This window comes from Symsagittifera roscoffensis, chromosome 7, assembly GCF_963678635.1.
Source record: "Symsagittifera roscoffensis chromosome 7, txSymRosc1.1, whole genome shotgun sequence".
Lineage (NCBI taxonomy): Eukaryota > Metazoa > Xenacoelomorpha > Acoela > Convolutidae > Symsagittifera > Symsagittifera roscoffensis.
Genome location: NC_087068.1, coordinates 16,202,276 through 16,221,702, shown reverse-complemented (window position 1 = coordinate 16,221,702; position 19,427 = coordinate 16,202,276). Strand labels below are relative to the sequence as shown.

Genomic DNA, 19,427 nt, shown 5'->3' with positions numbered 1-19,427 from the left:
GATTTTATCTCGTCATTCGATCCACACTCCGACGTTTTCCGAGAAGCTACTGTTTGTAAAGAAGTAATATTAGCGCTGCTTAGACTACTTTTTGTTAAGTCCGAACAAGATGACAATGGACCATTAATTTCATCAACGTTCGCATTATTAAAAGTTTCCGTGGTTCTCACTTCGGCACGGTTTAGATACCTATCGGCTGAACGAACATTTGATTCAGTCACCAACATTTGCTTCGTTTTTGCCGAAGTGCCCGCAGCTTCAAATCCTAAACCTAAACTTGGTTCCACCTTCACAGCTGTGTGTATAAGAGGAGACTCATCTTGCTTACAGTTTGAATCATTTGAACAAAGAGTCTCTTTGTCCGAAGTGTCAAGTGGAACCTGGACTGTTTTTTCACATGAAATACTTATGGATGGATCTTGCGTGATTCCAACAGGGGGTTCTGAAGCCTTTTGATTCATTTCATCTTGAGGTTTTGATATTAATTTTTCAATCTCTGAATTTACTCTATTCAGCTCTGTTTGCAGCCTTGTCACAGTTTCGTCAATGTTTGACGAGTATACACCAACCTTGTCGCTGTCCTTCTTTCCGCTGATATTCTTCGCTGCAACTTCACCGCTCAATCCTGGATCAATTTTATCACCTTCCACGTTTGACCTATTGGCAGATCCTTTGGCGTTGGTCAAACCATCCGTCGAATTTTCAGAAAAAGTCTCCGCGTCAGTTTGCGTGAGAACATTAAAAAAAATGGGACCCATCACTTTATAATTGATCAAAATTTCTTTCTCTAGCCGCTTTTCGAAAATACTTCTCAGTTGTTGCAGCCCTTCTACAATTTCCAATTTACTGACTCGTTCATTATCCCATTTTTGACTCAGAAAACGTATATATGACTCCTCGTTAAATTCATTATTTCCAATTCTGACAACAGGAAAATTTTCGGTCACAATTCCTTTTTCGTCAAAACAATTTCCTCCCGGCACAGTTGAACTACACATAACGGATGCTTTAGCATAGACACGTCTTGTGTTTTTGTCTCTGAAGGTCGTGTTTAATTTGCTGCCAGCCATCAAATTTCTCAAAGAGCCTCTCGCTATGAATTCGCCAATCACACATGTGTTCTTCTGACTAACGCCACTATAAACTGGTGCTTGAACAACTAAAGACATTTTCAGAGGATTTTCGCTTCTCTTTTCTCTTTACATAAACATTAACTGCACTGCTTCAAATGAGATTAGTTCGGTCAGATTTTCATGGGCAGTGAAGGCAGCATACCAAAAGAGTCTAAACATAATGATTGCTCTGCCAGATTCATAATTCAAACCTGAAACAAATACACAAATATAGTTAACAGACCGTTTAAAATGCTAATGAACTCAAGAAATGCGGGAAAAAAAAACTTTGTTGAAAATACAGGACATAAAAGCTTTTTTTTTTTAATTTCGAGAGTCCTTTATAATTAACCTTTTTTGTTTAAATGAACCCAATTTGACGCAAGGATAACCGGTTGCTGTGCAAATGGTCTATAACCTTCCTACCACATTGATTGAAGAAATTATATAGATTTACAGCCTCCATTCAAATTGTCTTTTTATTTTGAAAACCGCAAATACTCAGTTTTTTTCGACACCGAATCAATTTTGTGAAAACTTTCGAATCCAAATCACGGCTGTAAGGCTTTCAAAATGATACTACACTTGACATCCTGCAACCTTTTTTTGCGTAGTCAAGTCTAATGGCAAGATACGACCGGTAGGACTGAAAAACATGAAAAGACCAGTCAAAAAAATTTCTGAAAAATTATGTTGCAAAAAATTACCTGAAAAAATAAGTTGACAAAAATTAAAACATTACAGCGAAACTTCATTCATTTAGACAGCCTTTCGCAAAGGCGACACGTCGGAACTTTGGTTCAAAACCTGCGGAGCCGAAAACAACACTGTGATTATGATAAAATTTCGTAAGATTTAAAACTTTTCACGACCCATCCAAACTTGACCACATAAATCCAAACGGATATAGTTTGCCCTTGAAATTACGCAAAATGAGTTGAATAAGTCGATATAACATAAACAGAAACTATTTGAATATTTAAAAAAAGCGAAAAAATGAAGAAAAAAAAACGCAAACAATTCCATTTTCAGTCAAATCCATTTTCAGCATATTAAACATCAGTCGAAACCATTTGATCAAAAAAAAACTTGAACAAAAAGACTACTTAAATATAAATAACATAACGACTGCCAGTTCCAGTTAAAATTGTTTAAAACAAAAAAGAACTCCATGAGCCGACAAAAACGAGCAGACAATTCAATTTTTTCCCCAAAGAACATTTCATACATACAGAAAAACACAAGTGTAGGTCGGGATTTGAACTCCAGATCTTGAGGGTGCAAAGGCGACTGATTTACCTCTAGACCAAGATAAAAGCTCCTGGAAGTTTTTATAGGTTCAATTACAAAGCAAGTTCAAATTGTTTTAGAAAAGTTGTTTGAGGGAAAAAGTCTAGTTCGCGATTAAAGTCACTTGCTCTCACAGTTGAAGATGCGAAAAACAGCGCAAGGGTAGGTTTTCTTGATGTTTTGGTGAAGCTTGCCGGAACGGTTAACAACTCAGCCGGATTTGGAAAGAACTAATTCGAAAAAGGACTAATTTTTCAAATCCGAAAGGACTAAATTATTCAGACCATTTTTTCTCAACATTGTCTTCTCACTAAAATTTCTGATTTTTAAAATCTCAATTACGACCAATAGGGCTAGAATAGGGCTAGCACATAAATTTAGGTCGAAAAAAAACAAATTTAGGCACCACAGTTCCTAGCCTTCACTTCGTAGCATAGTCACAAGGCATTTTCGTGGGGCAATAACTCTAGCGTGAACAACGACCCTCGATTCTCTTCAAAGATACAAAATAAGACGCAAAGATAAATTAAATATTATTTCAATGCTAAAATAAATCCTTTCTTTACAAATATTTACAGTCAGCAGCTCAATATTTAAAAATAACGCGCATAAAAATGGTAGGATGTACACAGATATACAGATTAGAAGATGCCTAACAGCTACTAACTAAAAGGTTAACTTAAGCAAACACTTGTCCAATTTTTCAACTTAAGATGAAATGAGACTTCCAACTTGAGTCGAATTGAAACAACAGATTAGCAGATCACAACTTGAGGAAATCAGCGTTTTCTAACTTGAGATAAGTTTCAAAGTTTTCTCAACTCTGACTCAAGTTTGAAGCATTATCAGCTATGCTAAATTGATTCACAAAAATGTAGCTTATCTCACATGTAACAATTCTAATCAATCTATAAAATCCTTTCCATGAAATTTGGCGGAAGTTCCATCAAGAACCTTAAAATCTAGGAAACGTTTACCCAAGTCATGAATTGTCACATGTAGATATCTATTAGTTAACGAGTTTCATTTTGACTTGTTTTAGCCTTCATCTGTCACTGGCGTTCGACAAAGCGGACAAGTTGGCGACTTCTGCAGCCAGTGCGTAATACATGGATGATGAAATAAATGTGTACATTCTGGCAACTTAGTGGCTGATTCTTCAAACTCAAAATTAGCAAGACAAATTGAGCAGTTCAGACTCTCATGCACTTGCTGTTTAATTATACTCTCACGTGGCAATTTATCTATAACACCCGTAGTTAAACCTACGGGTGCTTGCGGTTCACTGCTCTGTAGCGAGACCATTAAACTTATATATGTTTCCAGTAGTTGTTCTAAAATTGACCTCTGGTTTAGCAAAATCACTTCAGTCGTGCTCTGCGGCAAATCGAGTCCCAGGAGCTGCATGATTCCAACATGCGCGTTCAGGTGTGGAATCGTATCCGGATTCGGAGTCTCATTCCGAGGACCTCCAGTTCGATTCGTATCATCATTTTCATCGCTATCGTCCGATGAAAATATCGTCGTGTCCTCTGAAGCTCGAAATCTGCTAGTCGCAAATCTGTCGAGATTACTCGTGAAGCGAACTCCGATTCTGTTTCCAATACGGTTTGTAGTGACAAATCTCGGACGAGGCGTAACAGCGCCCATGTCATCGTCAGAATTTTCTGATGCAGGTGGTGACGCAACAGCACTTGCTCGGGCTGTTCTTACAGGTGGGACATTTCGAGGTGTATCACTATCGTCAAAAATCTGGTTCCTCCGACTTGGCGGGCTTCTAAGTAGAGATCTGATGTCTCTTCTCTGAGATCCCTGTGAAGATGGCATGCTTTGAAACTGATCTGAGGAATCTTCCCTATCCATTGAAGCATAACCGCTTGTTGCCATATTAGAATTATCTCTATTATTTCTTGAAGAAGCGAAAGAATTGTCTATTGAGCTTCTGTCTTCCACACTATTTGATATGTTACTCGTTGATCCAACGCCTATAAAACTCCTTCTTGGCGCTATTTCTGAAACAGATTCGTTATTACTGAAGGTTCGCCGTCTTTCATCTTGATTCGAACTTTGAGGGGGGTTGTTTGGGCTTCGAGAATTTAAAACTTGCGCAGTTGATGAGTTTGCAGAAACTTGCGTCGAAGTCCGCCGCTGAGCAAATGGCGATGAAGATGCCGGTGTTTGATAACTCTCTGGTTCCAACCCTGTAATATTTCGAGTCGTATCTGAAACGCGGTTGGCTGAAATTAGCTCTCGTTGAAAACTTCTGTTTGAAGATGCATTCGATTCTGCTTCGTCTCCAGTATGCGAGCTAGTCACTCGGTTTGAACCGAGTATCCGAGAACCTCTTTCGGCTCCTCTCGTAGATTCTCCAACAGAATTTCTATTTATCGATTCATCATTTTGGCGTCTCAATCGTGTCAACACATCATCGACGCTTGGAACATCAAACTCAGAAGTGTCTGTTACGGGTACCGTTGCAACTACTGTTCGGGGCACCAAACTTGAAGCAGTTGCATTGGAATTCGCAGAAGACGGTTCATTTGATTCCGTGGGTCGGTTCGGTACACTTCTATTTGCAGTTCTAGCCTGCGTTGTAAAAGAAACTCTTGGCTCAACTGAAGAAGTCGAAGACGTGTTGGCAAGGTTGCTTCGGTTAGCAGAATTTCTAATTTCGATCCTATCCTGGTTGCCATTCTGTGATGCTCTACTCTGTTCTACTGACGATGTCAGATGTCCGTTGCTTGGTCTCGGATTACTTTCAGGCGGTGGAACATTTGAAGGTTCTCCAGTCCGACTTGAATAAATTTCTGACAAAACTTGTGAAAACTCAGAAGACCCACTAGGCATTGGAAGATCATTTCTTGACGCCGACTCTTCACTCGCATTTAAATTCCCATTCTCGGACGTTCCATTGGCCAAAGATGGTCGTATACTTCCAGATCTTGATGATAATAAATTACTTCTACTAATCGGAAACATACTCGACGACCTCGAGGTACTGCTGCCATTGCTGACACTGTTCCTCAATTGTTGACGGTTCGCAGTGTTCGCCAGGCCATTCGCATTCGACTGCCTCGGAGTGGTTCTGTAATCCCATTCTGTGATTTCTGGAGCGTCGTCGCTGTCCAGGACCATACCGACATCATTGAAGTACTCCTGCGCAGGATTCGTTCGTCGAAGTTGTCTGTCGGATCCGAAGGACGAGACTCCTGAAGATGACGATGAGGATCCATTTGGAGCTCCGATTGATGGAAGCGATAGTCTATTGTTTAGTCGCGGAGTAGTCGTGTTAGATAGAACTGTTTGGTCAGTGCTTTGGTGGTAATTAGATGACCTCCTGGCGTTGTACGGCACCCTTTTAAAACAATAAAGTCATCATAACCTGCCATAAAAAATTTAAACGATATACCAAAAAAGAAGGAACCATTAAGATATGTAAATGTAAGCGAATTTTTTTTTCTGTACAATAACTCATGCCCTCTCAACGTGTGAACTTTGACGAATTTTTTTTAAATCATAACACGGAAAAAACACTGTTATTGCGCCTAACCAGATTTGAATAGGGTGTAAACTATGACCAAAAGTTTCCATATCTTTTTTGAGCTGAAAGAAATCTTAGGTATTCAAACGTTTAATTTCTCAACATTTCAATTCTTACAAGCCATTCCTTATTTCAGGTAATGCATGATCTTGTTTTTTCTGTCTTGATAATGAAATTTTCGAAGCGTTCTCAATTCAAGTTTAAAAGACCATATATCGACATAAATCGAAGTATATTTTTGATTTTCAGCTATTAAGACCAACAGATAAAACACGCTCACCTATTAGTCAGTCCCAGATTCTGTACAGGAGCATGTACATTCAAACTCTGTCTCGTCTGCAGTGGCGTTGTCGTGTTATTGTTGTTGTTGTTTAATCCCCCATTGTTGTTGACTGAGGATGAAGACTGCTGTCGCCTGGCTAGCAGCCGTCTGGAACTCTTCGTCTGGGCGACAGTAGGAGGGGGTTTTCGGGGGTTGAGGCCACCACTTGACGACATCACATTTTAAATCTTAAAACCAACCGATAAATTTAGTCTAGTTCAACAGGAGTAATTTAATGTCAATAAAAAGAAAATTGAACTGAATGTTTTTTCACGTTTTTTCAAAAATCGAAAAAAAAACGAAATAAAAAAATTTACGGCCGAATAAACAGTGTTCAGACTGAAACAGAATCAGCATCAAAGGCTGTGTCACTAACAAACTACCTGTGAAGCAGTTTATATGGAGTTAGTAAAAAATTCTCACAAGCGCCCAAATAATACCCTGAAATCAATGATATCATGTGAAATCTAGGTAAACGTCTATAGTGTTAAGTTCAATTATAAACTGTTAAATCTCTGCAAAGCCATATGACAAAAAAGTAGAAGAAATTCAAAATTTGGCTTCAATATGCTCTACTGAAGCTAAACAGTCTGCACGATGAATGCAAGTAATGGTTCACAAATCAGCAACGCACACCGCAAGGCATCAAATTCTTCAGAATTATTTTTAACCAATTCGATACATGAAGTATACGCCATTATAAACGACAAAAAATTAATTTGTCTTGATCGGTCAGACAAGCAATTTCAAGAATACAAAATAACTTTGCAAACTGACTTCAAAAAGTAGCGAACAGAAAGTGGATTTATTGCATGACTTCAAAATGCAGTCATGCAATGTACATGAAAGAAACAGTATTATCCTATTACAAAGCATTTCTTTCTGAAACAGTATTCAAGAAACACAATAAAAAATTAATCATTTATTGCAGAAAAATTAAGAAATCTAACAAAAACGCAAAAAGCATCTTGCAAAATTTGAAGAAAAAAAACGACAACAATGAAGTAAATTGTTGAGTATTGAAAATTCATTAAGCAAATTATACCAGCAACAAGTTCAGCCTGATTCCAACTGAAGTCTGCACCCTGACTGTAATGCAGTTGAACGCTCAGAAGACGAGCAAAAAACCATTTGAAAAATGAACTGAATAAAAAACGCTAAACCAACTGTTTCTCAGTAATCATTTACTCAGATGCGAAGCTGAGCTTCGCACTTTTAGGGACACAAAACAAAAAAGCCGCCAAATTGGAAAAATTAAAAATGTCGAAAAAAATAGATCTATCAAAATGAAAAAGGTTTGGAACAAAAATCAGCCAAGACAATAGAATGTGAAATTAGCGCCGAGAGAAAACTTACCAAGCGGTAACAAAGATTCAGAAAAAAAAACAGAAACCATCATTTTAAATTGTAGAAAATATTGTTTAAGTGTGTAAACAGTGGACAACTAGAGGCAAAATAAATGTTATGGAAAATTAGCAAAAAAACAAAAGACGGCTTCATAATAGGAGAATAATTTCGCATTGATAGCACTTAACGCAAGCCTAACCCCAATCTACAAACTGAAGTTGTTCTCCGCCGTAAACAACAAAAGCTAGAAAACAGCGGCATCAAGATCAAGAAAATTAATAAATTGACGGAAAAAATGGCGGAAAAACTCACGAAATAAATTACTGCAACAAAAATTATGACAAATACAGCCAGGCATTAAATACCTAGCCAGATAAACGTTTTGACCAAAATAACCTTTATGAAACAAACACAAATGAAAACAAGGATGAAAACAAGCCGGTTACTGTGCAAGTAGCACAAAATGCTCCGACCATAGAAAGTTTTTTTAAATTAGTGTCTTTTTCTGCGTTGTGTAATAAAAAGATCTGAATAAAAAAACAGAATTTAGGCAAGATCGAAAGTCAAAGTAAAAAAAGACCAATGGAAAACAATTTCAGTAGAAAATTGACTTAAAAAGAAAAAAAAACATCAGAAAACTTTTAAAAAATTGCTGAACCCTAAAATTTAAATTTGCGCTAAGAAACTAAAAACAAAATGAAAAAAATAATAACTAACTTTAATCGAGTAAAACTAAGTTTTCACGGCTTAATTTAGGCTTAAATAAGCTGTTGTAAGCCTGCATGCTCACCGAAAATCGAAAACTTCAAACCGGTGTTTCTCGACACAGACAATTATTTCAAAAGTTCTTATGTTGCTCGAATCACGACTAGAAGGGCTTGAATATGATATTAATTGCGACCCATTTCGATCATTATTTGGGGTACCTGACTTTGCTAGGAAAACAAAATGAAAAGAGAAAAATGTAAACACACCCGAAGTTTAAGTTCCTCCACATTTTTCAAATGGTCAGAACAATAAATGTGGGTGCTTAATTGGGGATAATTTTGTTAAGATTGCAAAACTTAAGCGTTGAATTAAAAATCTGTAATTCTGACCTCAGATAATCGACTTTATCGATATGATATCAAGAAGAGCCTGCAAGAGTTATCGAAACTAGTGCGTCGATAGAAAACCAAATATCGAATTTTTAAAATGGCCGAAACAAGAACTACAGCCAAAAATTGAAAGCTTTTAACGTTTGTTTTCATTTTTCAAAAAGAGGGTCTGTGAGGTCAATTTCAAAAAAAATCTGAAAATTTGTTCTTAGTGTATGATCGACCTTAGTTAATTCGGCCGGAAATTGGAAGAAAAAATCTAGACCTGTTTTAGATAGACCTTTTCATATGCCGTGGGTATCCATTGGCGGCTCGTGGATAGCCACACAGTCGCCGCCATCGATCACAGCAGCCATGTTCTTCCAACTAGGGGCTGCTGCAGGCCTATATACTCAAAATTACCACCTATTGTATTATATCACCCAATTCAATTCAATATTGTTCCAACCTTTTTTAGACTTGTTTTAGAGTCTGTCAAAAAACTTGGCACTGCTTTGCTGTATCTCTGTAACGCGTAAATAAGATTTATCGCGGTCATTTCGGGTAGCTGGCAGATTGAAAACATTTCCTTTCATACGCAAATTTACCATAATTATCGGAAATTGCAAGTCAACAAAGAAAAACGAACTGCCTTAAGTTTCGGTATTTAAAAGCAGAGTTCAATGTCATAAATTACGCAAAATGAAAACATGGGTTAAAAAAAATTTAAAACAGCCCCTCAAAAACTAGTGACCTTTGTGTCGGTATTTCAGTTTTCGACTTTTCTCACACACTTTTCTTCGTTCACCAGAAACTTCATTTGTTACGACCTTGGTTTTTTTCTCGCTTTGAATTCTAGCGAGAACATCCCCCCAACAGAGCGAGAAGAGGTGAGAGCTCCAAGGTCAGTCGCGTCATCTCTCACATCCAGGAACTGCTCCTCTCCGGGTCGGCTGACCATACTTCTGCCTCGTTTCGGTTCTGACGTAGATCGGTTTCAGGTAGCTGGCTGATTGACAGCAGTTCATTTCATTAATAGAGTTTCAATATCGTAGATTGAGATGCAGACGGTTTATCCTCCTCCTTCACTCTTGTCGATTCCTCCTTTTTATATGGCGCCAGTAGTTCAGGACAGTCCAGGGTCTCAGCTGGCGGGAGATAGAGGACGAGGGCTCTTCGCGAGGAGGAGTCAATAGGCTGGCGAGTTCGTGCGTGCCAACTGGGGAAAGCCGTTGCTGAAAAAGGAATACGAAAAAATGAGATCAGCGGGGAGCAATTCGTATTGTTTCATTGATGGCCATCACCTGTTTGTTGATGCAAGTGACCCACTCAACAGTGGGAAGGCTAGTAATATGAACGAAAACGACGTGGATCCGAATGTAATTGTGAAGCGGATCATTCACAATGTCATCAGCCGTATTGCCTTTAAAACCACGAGAGATGTGCCAAAAGGTCAGGAGCTCTGCAACGATAACGGGGACACGTTAGTGTCATGGAGAGTGGCGCAATTTCCTGGCATAGAGATGCCAACGTCATTGCCATCGCCTGCACCATTGCCATTGCCGCTAGTGTCGCGACCCGGATAGTCAGAAGCGGAGGCACAAGCGGAGGGTCTTGCTATCAATGAAAAGGATTCAGAAGCATAAGAATCCGGCCAGTGTCATAATCCGAATTGCAGCTGGATCGCAGCGCGATCCGAAATGCAGCTGGATCGCAGCACGCTTGAAGCAGAAGCGGATGTCCAACCATCAGAAGACCGGGCAATGTGGCAATCCGAACTGCAGCTGGATCACAGCCCGATCCGAATTGCAGCTGGATCACAGCCCGCTCGAAGCAGAAGCGGAGGTCCAAGCATCAGAAGACCGGCCAGTGTCGCTATCCAAATTGTCAGCAGCGGAGGGTCTTGCCATCAGTGAAACAGAATTGGAAGCATCAGAAGACCGGCCAGAACTAGTTTTGGATGAGTTTCGTCTCCACAAGGAGGGAGCTCCCAAGTTTATTTTTCCACGGCAAGAAAAACTACCGAGGTCCTTCTGTTTCAGGAACATCTACACACTCAGGTGGAGCCACAAGAGGAGCCAGACAGACAGGAGGAACCAGACAGACAGGAGGAGCCGAGAAGCCCAGATGAGGGCATGATGGAGGGACAGGAGGAGCCGATACTCCCAGATGGAGGACAGCATGAAGTAACAAGGGGGGCAGAGTAGCCCAGATGGAGGACGAGGGCTCTTCGCTAGGAGGAATCTGAAATCCGCGGAGTTCATGTGTGTCTACCGGGGAAGTCGTTGCTGAAAAACGATTATGAAAAAATGAGATCAGCAGGGAACAATCTGTACTTTTTCACTGATGGCCATAACCTGTTTGTTGATGCAAGTGACCCACTCAATAGTAGAAAGGCTCGTTATATGAAAGACAACGACGTGGATCCGAATGTAGTTGTGAAGCGGATCATTTACAATGCCATCAGCCGTATTTCCTTCAAAACCATCAGAGATGTGACAAAAGACCAGGAGCTCTGCTACGATTACGGGGACACGTTAGTGACATGGAGAGTGGCGCAATTTCCTGGCATCGAGATGCCAACGCCATTGCCATCGCCTCCGGCGCTAGTGTCGCGACGCCGATAGCGAGAAGCGAAGGGTCTTGCCATCAGTGAAAAGAACTCTGAAGCATAAGAATCCGGCCAGTGTCGCAATCCGAATTGCAGCTGGATCGCAGCCCGCTTGAAGCAGAAGCGGAGGTCCAAGCATCAGAAGACCGGCCAGAACCAGTTTTCCATGATTTTCGTCTCCACAAGGAGGGAGATGTCAAGTTTACTTTTCCCGGCAAGAAAAACTACCGAGGTCCTTCTGTTTCAGGAACATTTACACACTTAGGTGGAGCCACAAGAGGAGCCAGACAGACAGGAGGAACCGAGAAGCCCAGATGGAGGACAGGATGGAGGGACATGAGGAACCGATACTCCCATATGGAAGACAGGATGAAGTAACAAGAGGAGCCCAGATGGCGGACGAGGGCTCTTCGCGAGGAGGAATCTAGAGGCCGAGGAGTTCGTGTGTGTCTACCGGGGAAGTCGTTGCTGAAAAACGATTACGAAAAAATGAGATCAGCAGGGAACAATCCGTACTGTTTCACTGATGGCCATAACCTGTTTGTTGATGCAAGTGACCCACTCAATAGTAGAAAGGCTCGTTATATGAAAGACAACGACGTGGATCCGAATGTAGTTGTGAAGCGGGTCATTTACAATGCCATCAGCCGTATTGCCTTCAAAACTATCAAAGATGTGCCAAAAGACCAGGAGCTCTGCTACGATTACGGGTACACGTTAGTGCCATGGAGAGTGGCGCAATTTCCTGGCATCGAGATGCCAACTCCATTGCCATCGCCTGCACCAGCGCCAGTTTCGCGACCCGGCCGGATAGCGAGAAGCGTAGGGTCTTGCCATCAGTGAAAAGAACTCTGAAGCATAAGAATCCGGCCAGTGTTGTAATCCGAACTGCAGCTGGATCGCCGCCCGCTCGAAGCAGAAGCGGAGGTCCAACCATCACAAGACCGGCCAATGTAGCGATCCGAATTTCAGCTGGATCACAGCCCGATCCAAATTGCAGCTGGATTGCAGCCCGCTTGAAGCCGAAGCGAAGGTCCAAGCATCAGAAGACCGGCCAGTGTCGCTATCCAAATTGTCAGCAGCGGAGGGTCTTGCCATCAGTGAAACAGAATTGGAAGCATCAGAAGACCGGCCAGAACCAGTTTTCGATTATTTTCGTCTCTACAAGGAGGGAGCCCCCAAGTTTATTTTTCCACGGCAAGAAAAACTACCGAGATCCTTCTGTTTCAGGAACATTTACACACTCAGGTGGAGCCACAAGAGGAGCCAGACAGACAGGAGGAACCAGACAGACAGGAGGAACCGAGAAGCCCAGATGGAGGACAGGATGGAGGGACATGAGGAACCGATACTCCCAGATAGAGGAAAGGATGAAGTAACAAGAGGAGCCCAGATAGCGGACGAGGGATCTTCGCGAGGAGGAATCTAGAGTCCGGGGAGTTCGTGTGTGTCTACCGGGGAAGTCGTTGCTGAAAAACGATTACGAAAAAATGAGATCAGCAGGGAACAATCTGTACTTTTTCACTGATGGCCATAACCTGTTTGTTGATGCAAGTGACCCACTCAATAGTAGAAAGGCTCGTTATATGAAAGACAACAACGTGGATCCGAATGTAGTTGTGAAGCGGGTCAATTACAATGCCATCAGCCGTATTGCCTTCAAAACTATCAAAGATGCGCCAAAAGACCAGGAGCTCTGCTACGATTACGGGTACACGTTAGTGCCATGGAGAGTGGCGCAATTTCCTGGCATCGAGATGCCAACTCCATTGCCATCGTCTGCACCAGCGCCTCCGGCGCTAGTGTCGCGACCCGGCCGGATAGCGAGAAGCGGAGGGTCTTGCCATCAGTGAAAAGAACTCTGAAGCATAAGAATCCGGCCAGTGTTGCAATCCGAACTGCAGCTGGATCGCAGCCCGCTCGAAGCAGAAGCGGAGGTCCAACCATCACAAGACCGGCCAATGTAGCGATCCGAATTTCAGCTGTATCACAGCCCGATCCGAATTGCAGCTGGATTGCAGCCCGCTTGAAGCCGAAGCGAAGGTCCAAGCATCAGAAGACCGGCCAGTGTCGCTATCCAAATTGTCAGCAGCGGAGGGTCTTACCATCAGTGAAACAGAATTGGAAGCATCAGAAGACCGGCCAGAACCAGTTTTCGATTATTTTCGTCTCCACAAGGAGGGAGCTCCCAAGTTTACTTTTCCCCGGCAAGAAAAACTACTGAGGTCCTTCTGTTTCAGGAACAGTTACACACTCAGGTGGAGCCACAAGAGGAGCCAGACAGACAGGAGGAACCAGACAGACAGGAGGAACCGAGAAGCCCAGATGGAGGACAGGATGGAGGGACATGAGAAACCGATACTCCCAGATAGAGGAAAGGATGAAGTAACAAGAGGAGCCCAGATAGCGGACGAGGGATCTTCGCGAGGAGGAATCTAGAGTCCGGAGAGTTCGTGTGTGTCTACCGGGGAAGTCGTTGCTGAAAAACGATTATGAAAAAATGAGATCAGCAGGGAACAATCTGTACTTTTTCACTGATGGCCATAACCTGTTTGTTGATGCAAGTGACCCACTCAATAGTAGAAAGGCTCGTTATATGAAAGACAACGACGTGGATCTGAATGTAGTTGTGAAGCGGATCATTTACAATGCCATCAGCCGTATTGCTTTCAAAATTATCAAAGATGTGCCAAAAGACCAGGAGCTCTGCTACGATTACGGGTACACGTTAGTGCCATGGAGAATGGCGCAATTTCCTGGCATCGAGATGCCAACTCCATTTCCATCGCCTGCACCAGCGCCTCCGGCAATAGTGTCGCGACCCGGATAGCGAGAAGCGGAGGGTCTTGCCATCAGTGAAAAGAACTCTGAAGCATAAGAATCCGGCCAGTGTTGCAATCCGAACTGCAGCTGGATCGCAGCCCCCTCGAAGCAGAAGCGGAGGTCCAACCATCACAAGACCGGCCAATGTAGCGATCCGAATTTCAGCTGGATCACAGCCCGATCCGAATTGCAGCTGGATCGCAGCCCGCTTGAAGCAGAAGCGAAGGTCCAAGCATCAGAAGACCGGCCAGTGTCGCTATCCAAATTGTCAGCAGCGGAGGGTCTTGCCATCAGTGAAACAGAATTGCAAGTCAACAAAGAAAAACGAACTGCCTTAAGTTTCGGTATTTAAAAGCAGAGTTCAATGTCATAAATTACGCAAAATGAAAACATTGGTTAAAAAAAATTTAAAACAGCGCCTCAAAAACTAGTGACCTTTTTGTCGGTATTTCAGTTTTCGACTTTTCTCACACACTTTTCTTCGTTCACCAGAAACTTCATTTGTTACGACCTTGGTTTTTTTCTCGCTTTGAATTCTAGCGAGAACATCCCCCCAACAGAGCGAGAAGAGGTGAGAGCTCCAAGGTCAGTCGCGTCATCTCTCACATCCAAGAACTGCTCCTCTCCGGGTCGGCTGACCATACTTCTGCCTCGTTTCGGTTCTGACGTAGATCGGTTTCGGGTAGCTGGCTGATTGACAGCAGTTCATTTCATTAATAGAGTTTCAATATCGTAGATTGAGATGCAGACGGTTTATCCTCCTCCTTCACTCTTGTCGATTCCTCCTTTTTATATGGCGCCAGTAGTTCAGGACAGTCCAGGGTCTCAGCTGGCGGGAGATAGAGGACGAGGGCTCTTCGCGAGGAGGAGTCAATAGGCTGGCGAGTTCGTGCGTGCCTACTGGGGAAAGCCGTTGCTGAAAAAGGAATACGAAAAAATGAGATCAGTGGGGAGCAATTCGTATTGTTTCATTGATGGCCATCACCTATTTGTTTATGCAAGTGACCCACGTTACAGTGGGAAGGCTCGTAATATGAACGAAAACGACGTGGTTCCGAATGTAATTGTGAAGCGGATCATTCACAATGTCATCAGCCGTATTGCCTTTAAAACCACGAGAGATGTGCCAAAAGGTCAGGAGCTCTGCAACGATTACGGGGACACGTTAGTGCCATGGAGAGTGGCGCAATTTCCTGACATCGAGATGCCAACGTCATTGCCATCGCCTGCACCATTGCCATTGCCACTAGTGTCGCGACCCGGATAGTCAGAAGCGGAGGCACAAGCGGAGGGTCTTGCTATAAGTGAAAAGGACTCAGAAGCATAAGAATCCGGCCAGTGTCATAATCCGAATTGCAGCTAGATCGCAGCGCGATCCGAAATGCAGCTGGATCGCAGCACGCTTGAAGCAGAAGCGGAGGTCCAACCATCAGAAGACCGGGCAATGTGGCAATCCGAATTGCAGCTGGATCACAGCCCGATCCGAATTGCAGCTGGATCACAGCCCGCTTGAAGCAGAAGCGGAGGTCCAAGCATCAGAAGACCGGCCATTGTCGCTATCCAAATTGTCAGCAGCGGAGGGTCTTGCCATCAGTGAAACAGAATTGGAAGGATCAGAAGACCGGCCAGAACTAGTTTTGGATGAGTTTCGTCTCCACAAGGAGGGAGATCCAAGTTTATTTTTACCCGGCAAGAAAAACTACCGAGATCCTTCTGTTTCAGGAACATCTACACACTCAGGTGGAGCCACAAGAGGAGCCAGATAGACAGGAGGAACCAGACAGACAGGAGGAACCGAGAAGCCCAGATGAGGGCATGATTGAGGGACAGGAGGAGCCGATACTCCCAGATGGAGGACAGGATGAAGTAACAAGAGGAGCAGAGTAGCCCAGATGGAGGAAGAGGCTCTTCGCTAGGAGGAATCTGAAGGCCGGGGAGTTCGTGTGTGTCTACCGGGGAAAGTCGTTGCTGAAAAACGATTACGAAAAAATGAGATCAGCAGGGAACAATCCCTACTGTTTCACTGATGGCCATAACCTGTTTGTTGATGCAAGTGACCCACTCAACAGTAGGAAGGCTCATTATATGAAAAAAACAACGAGGTGGATCCGAATGTAGTTGTGAAGCGGATCATTTACAATGCCATCAGCCGTATTGCCTTCAAAACCATCAGAGATGTGCCAAAAGACCAGGAGCTCTGCTACGATTACGGGGACACGTTAGTGCCATGGAGAGTGGCGCAATTTCCTGGCATCGAGATGCCAACGCCATTGCCATCGCCTCCGGCGCTAGTGTCGCGACGCCAATAGCGAGAAGCGGAGGGTCTTGCCATTAGTGAAAAGAACTCTGAAGCATAAGAATCCGGCCAGTGTCGCAATCCGAATTGCAGCTGGATCGCAGCCCGCTTGAAGCAGAAGCGGAGGTCCAACCATCACAAGACCGGCCAATGTAGCGATCCAAATTGCAGCTGGATCACAGCCCGATCCGAATTGCAGCTGGATCGCAGCCCGCTTGAAGCAGAAGCGGAGGTCCAAGCATCAGAAGACCGGCCAGAACCAGTTTTCCATGATTTTCGTCTCCACAAGGAGGGAGATGCCAAGTTTACTTTTCCCGGCAAGAAAAACTACCGAGGTCCTTCTGTTTCAGGAACATTTACACACTTAGGTGGAGCCACAAGAGGAGCCAGACAGACAGGAGGAACCGAGAAGCCCAGATGGAGGACAGGATGGAGGGACATGAGGAACCGATACTCCCATATGGAGGACAGGATGAAGTAACAAGAGGAGCCCAGATGGCGGACGAGGGCTCTTCGCGAGGAGGAATCTAGAGGCCGGGGAGTTCGTGCGTGTCTACCGGGGAAGTCGTTGCTGAAAAACGATTACGAAAAAATGAGATCAGCAGGGAACAATCCGTACTGTTTCACTGATGGCCATAACCTGTTTGTTGATGCAAGTGACCCACTCAATAGTAGAAAGGCTCGTTATATGAAAGACAACGACGTGGATCCGAATGTAGTTGTGAAGCGGGTCATTTACAATGCCATCAGCCGTATTGCCTTCAAAACTAACAAAGATGTGCCAAAAGACCAGGAGCTCTGCTACGATTACGGGTACACTTTAGTGCCATGGAGAGTGGCGCAATTTCCTGGCATCGAGATGCCAACGTCATTGCCATCGCCTGCACCATTGCCATTGCCGCTAGTGTCGCGACCCGGATAGTCAGAAGCGGAGGCACAAGCGGAGGGTCTTGCTATAAGTGAAAAGGACTCAGAAGCATAAGAATCCGGCCAGTGTTGCAATCCGAATTGCAGCTGGATCGCAGCCCGCTCGAAGCAGAAGCGGAGGTCCAACCATCACAAGACCGGCCAAGTTAGCGATCCGAATTTCAGCTGGATCACAGCCCGATCCGAATTGCAGCTGGATCGCAGCCCGCTTGAAGCAGAAGCGAAAATCCAAGTATCAGAAGACCGCCCAGTGTCGCTATCCAAACTGTCAGCAGCGGAGGGTCTTGCCATCAGTGAAACAGAATTGGAAGCATCAGAAGACCGGCCAGAACCAGTTTTCGATTATTTTCGTCTCCATTGAATTCTAGCGAGAACATCCCCCCAACAGAGCGAGAAGAGGTGAGAGCTCCAAGGTCAGTCGCGTCATTTCTCACATCCAGGAACTCCTCCTCTCCGGGTCGGCTGACCATATTTCTGCCTCGTTTCGGTTCTGACGTAGATCGGTTTCGGGTAGCTGGCTGATTGACAGCAGTTGATTTCATTAATAAAGTTTCAAAGTCGTAGATTGAGATGCAGACGCTTTATCCTCCTCCTTCACTCTTGTCGATTCCTCCTTTTTATATGGCGCCAGTAGTTCAGGACAGTCCAGGTTCTCAGCTGGCGGGAGATAGAGGACGAGGGCTCTTCGCGAGGAGGAGTCAATAGGCTGGCGAGTTCGTGTGTGCCTACTGGGGAAAGCCGTTGCTGAAAAAGGAATACGAAAAAATGAGATCAGTGGGGAGCAATTCGTATTGTTTCATTGATGGCCATCACCTATTTGTTGATGCAAGTGACCCACGTTACAGTGGGAAGGCTCGTAATATGAACGAAAACGACGTGGTTCCGAATGTAATTGTGAAGCGGATCATTCACAATGTCATCAGCCGTATTGCCTTTAAAACCACGAGAGATGTGCCAAAAGGTCAGGAGCTCTGCAACGAATACGGGGACACGTTAGGGCCATGGAGAGTGGCGCAATTTCCTGGCATCGAGATGCCAACGTCATTGCCATCGCCTGCACCATTGCCATTGCCGCTAGTGTCGCGACCCGGATAGTCAGAAGCGGAGGGTCTTGCTATAAGTGAAAAGGACTCAGAAGCATAAAAATCCGGCCAGTGTCATAATCCGAATTGCAGCTGGATGGCAGCGCGATCCGAAATGCAGCTGGATCGCAGCACGCTTGAAGCAGAAGCGGAGGTCCAACCATCAGAAGACCGGGCAATGTGGCAATCCGAATTGCAGCTGGATCACAGCCCGATCCGAATTGCAGCTGGATCACAGCCCGCTTGAAGCAGAAGCGGAGGTCCAAGCATCAGAAGACCGGCAAGTGTCGCTATCCCAAATTGTCAGCAGCGGAGGGTCTTGCCATCAGTGAAACAGAATTGGAAGCATCAGAAGACCGGCCAGAACTAGTTTCGGATGAGTTTCGTCTCCACAAGGAGGGAGATCCCAAGTTTATTTTTCCCCGGCAAGAAAAACTACCGAGGTCCTTCTGTTTCAGGAACATCTACACACTCAGGTGGAGCCACAAGAGGAGCCAGACAGACAGGAGGAACCAGACAGACAGGAGAAACCGAGAAGCCCAGATGAGGGCATGATGGAGGGACAGGAGGAGCCGATACTCCCAGATGGAGGACAGGATGAAGTAACAAGAGGAGCAGAGTAGCCCAGATGGAGGACGAGGGCTCTTCGCTAGGAGGAATCTGAAGGCCGGGGAGTTCGTGTGTGTCTACCGGGGAAAGTCGTTGCTGAAAAACGATTACGAAAAAATGAGATCAGCAGGGAACAATCCCGACTGTTTCACTGATGGCCATAACCTGTTTGTTGATGCAAGTGACCCACTCAACAGTAGGAAGGCTCATTATATGAAAAACAACGAGGTGGATCCGAATGTAGTTGTGAAGCGGATCATTTACAATGCCATCAGCCGTTTTGCCTTCAAAACCATCAGAGATGTGCCAAAAGACCAGGAGCTCTGCTACGATTACGGGGACACGTTAGTGCCATGGAGAGTGGCGCAATTTCCTGGCATCGAGATGCCAA

General features: G+C 44.2%; 2 protein-coding genes across 2 annotated transcripts in view; one reads left to right on the top strand and one right to left on the bottom strand.

Annotated features, from left to right (window-relative positions):
- LOC134850944 (centrosomal protein of 164 kDa-like) overlaps positions 1–19,427 on the top strand; it is a 556,693-nt gene that overhangs the window by 203,784 nt on the left and 333,482 nt on the right. The gene's annotated exons all lie outside the window — the stretch shown is intronic.
- On the bottom strand, positions 2,912–6,449 carry LOC134851619 (probable serine/threonine-protein kinase DDB_G0282963). Its single transcript, XM_063867774.1, has 2 exons — positions 6,224–6,449; positions 2,912–5,757 (listed from the first exon to the last, which is right to left on the bottom strand). The coding sequence occupies exons 1-2, from the start codon at positions 6,439–6,441 to the stop codon at positions 3,441–3,443; spliced, it is 2,535 nt and encodes an 844-aa protein (XP_063723844.1). The 5' UTR covers positions 6,442–6,449; the 3' UTR covers positions 2,912–3,440.

Coding starts and splice junctions, on each gene's coding strand:
- LOC134851619 (XM_063867774.1), bottom strand. CDS start 6,441: ATGTCGTCAAGTGGTGGCCTCAACCCCCGAAAACCCCCTCCTACTGTC. Junction 5,758..6,223: donor AATCTGGGACTGACTAATAG/GTGAGCGTGTTT, acceptor TTGTTTTAAAAG/GGTGCCGTACAACGCCAGGA.